This window comes from Octopus bimaculoides, chromosome 4 (genome assembly GCF_001194135.2).
Source record: "Octopus bimaculoides isolate UCB-OBI-ISO-001 chromosome 4, ASM119413v2, whole genome shotgun sequence".
Classification (NCBI taxonomy): Eukaryota; Metazoa; Mollusca; class Cephalopoda; order Octopoda; family Octopodidae; genus Octopus; species Octopus bimaculoides.
This window is the reverse complement of record NC_068984.1, coordinates 19,513,925-19,515,225: the sequence shown is the minus strand read 5'-3', so window position 1 is coordinate 19,515,225 and position 1,301 is coordinate 19,513,925. Positions and strand designations below refer to the sequence as shown.

Here is a 1,301-nt window from a genome sequence, read left to right as displayed (position 1 = left end):
ATATATATATATATATATATATATATATATATATACATATACATACATACATACATATATACATACATACATATATCATCATCATCCTTTAACATCTATTTCTCATGCTGGCATATCAATCATATATATATCACATGTGTGTGTGTGCATAATATATGTATATACGTATCTATTATACACACATGCGTGCACACACACATACACACACACGTTTGTAATATGTATATGTGTATGAATGTATGTTATAATGTACTTCTTTCAGGAATCGGTGAAAACCCTGGAACTGGTTGTTTATCATCATGAAGTCTACGACAAATCTGTCTCTGAGTATGAAGAATGGCTGAATAATATTATGCAAAAGCTGGAACCACTGTCTGATTCTAAAATCACCAAAGAATTGGCCAAACACAATTTAGCAGTTATTGCTGTAAGAATACATTTTCTATTTTGCTTTCTTTTTTTGTTTTTTGTGTTGATTGTTTTTTGTTCTTTTTTTTTGTTGTTTTTGTTTTTGGTGGGGTATCTTAGAAAAAATTAGTTTTGATTTGTTGAAAGATATTTATCATCATTGTTTTATTGTCATTGGCATTGCCATTGATATGTTCCTCGTCTAGCTTAGACTCACTCGGTAATCTATGCACCCACCTCCGTATCATGTATTGCCATCTATCTGAAGATGAAGTCTTTTGTCTTCTTCAATGATTTCGTTTCTTGTATGTGTTTAGGTATATCATCATAATTATCATGATTTAATGCAATCATCATCATCATCGTCATCATCATCTTCATCATCATCATCATTATTATCATCTTCATTATCATCATCATCATCATCATTATTTAATGTCTGTTTTCCCTACTGGCCTGGGTTGGATAGTTTGACAAGAATTGGCAAGCTGGAGGGCTGCATCAGGCTCCAGTCTTTCTTGGCATGGTATCTATAGCTGGACACCCTTCCTAATGCCAACCACTGTAGAGAGTGCACCGGGTGCTTTTTATGTGGCACCACCAGCATGGGTGCGTCTCACATGACATTGACAAGTGTGCTTGTTAGGTGATGTAGGCACAAGTGCTTGTTACATGGCACTGGTACAGCTGCCTATATGGGTGCTCCTTATGTGACACCCAACATGGGTGCTGCTGACATGGCACATTATTATTATTATTATTATTATTATTATTATTATTATTATTATTATTATTATTTTCATTATCATCTTCTTTCAATTCTATTTCCATTTCTTTCTGAGTGTCTTCCTGACACCTAGGACAGAGAAATGCACTGTATACATTAGTAGGCC

At 34.1% G+C, this 1,301-nt stretch overlaps 1 protein-coding gene across 10 annotated transcripts in view; it reads left to right on the top strand.

Moving 5' to 3' along the window:
- LOC106881484 (nesprin-1) overlaps positions 1–1,301 on the top strand; it is an 811,219-nt gene that overhangs the window by 462,827 nt on the left and 347,091 nt on the right. For all 10 annotated transcript variants that reach the window (XM_052966929.1, XM_014931893.2, XM_014931887.2 and 7 more), the window contains one exon: positions 263–427. In XM_052966929.1, the coding sequence (XP_052822889.1) occupies positions 263–427 (165 nt within the window). The remainder of the gene's footprint in view (positions 1–262; positions 428–1,301) is intronic.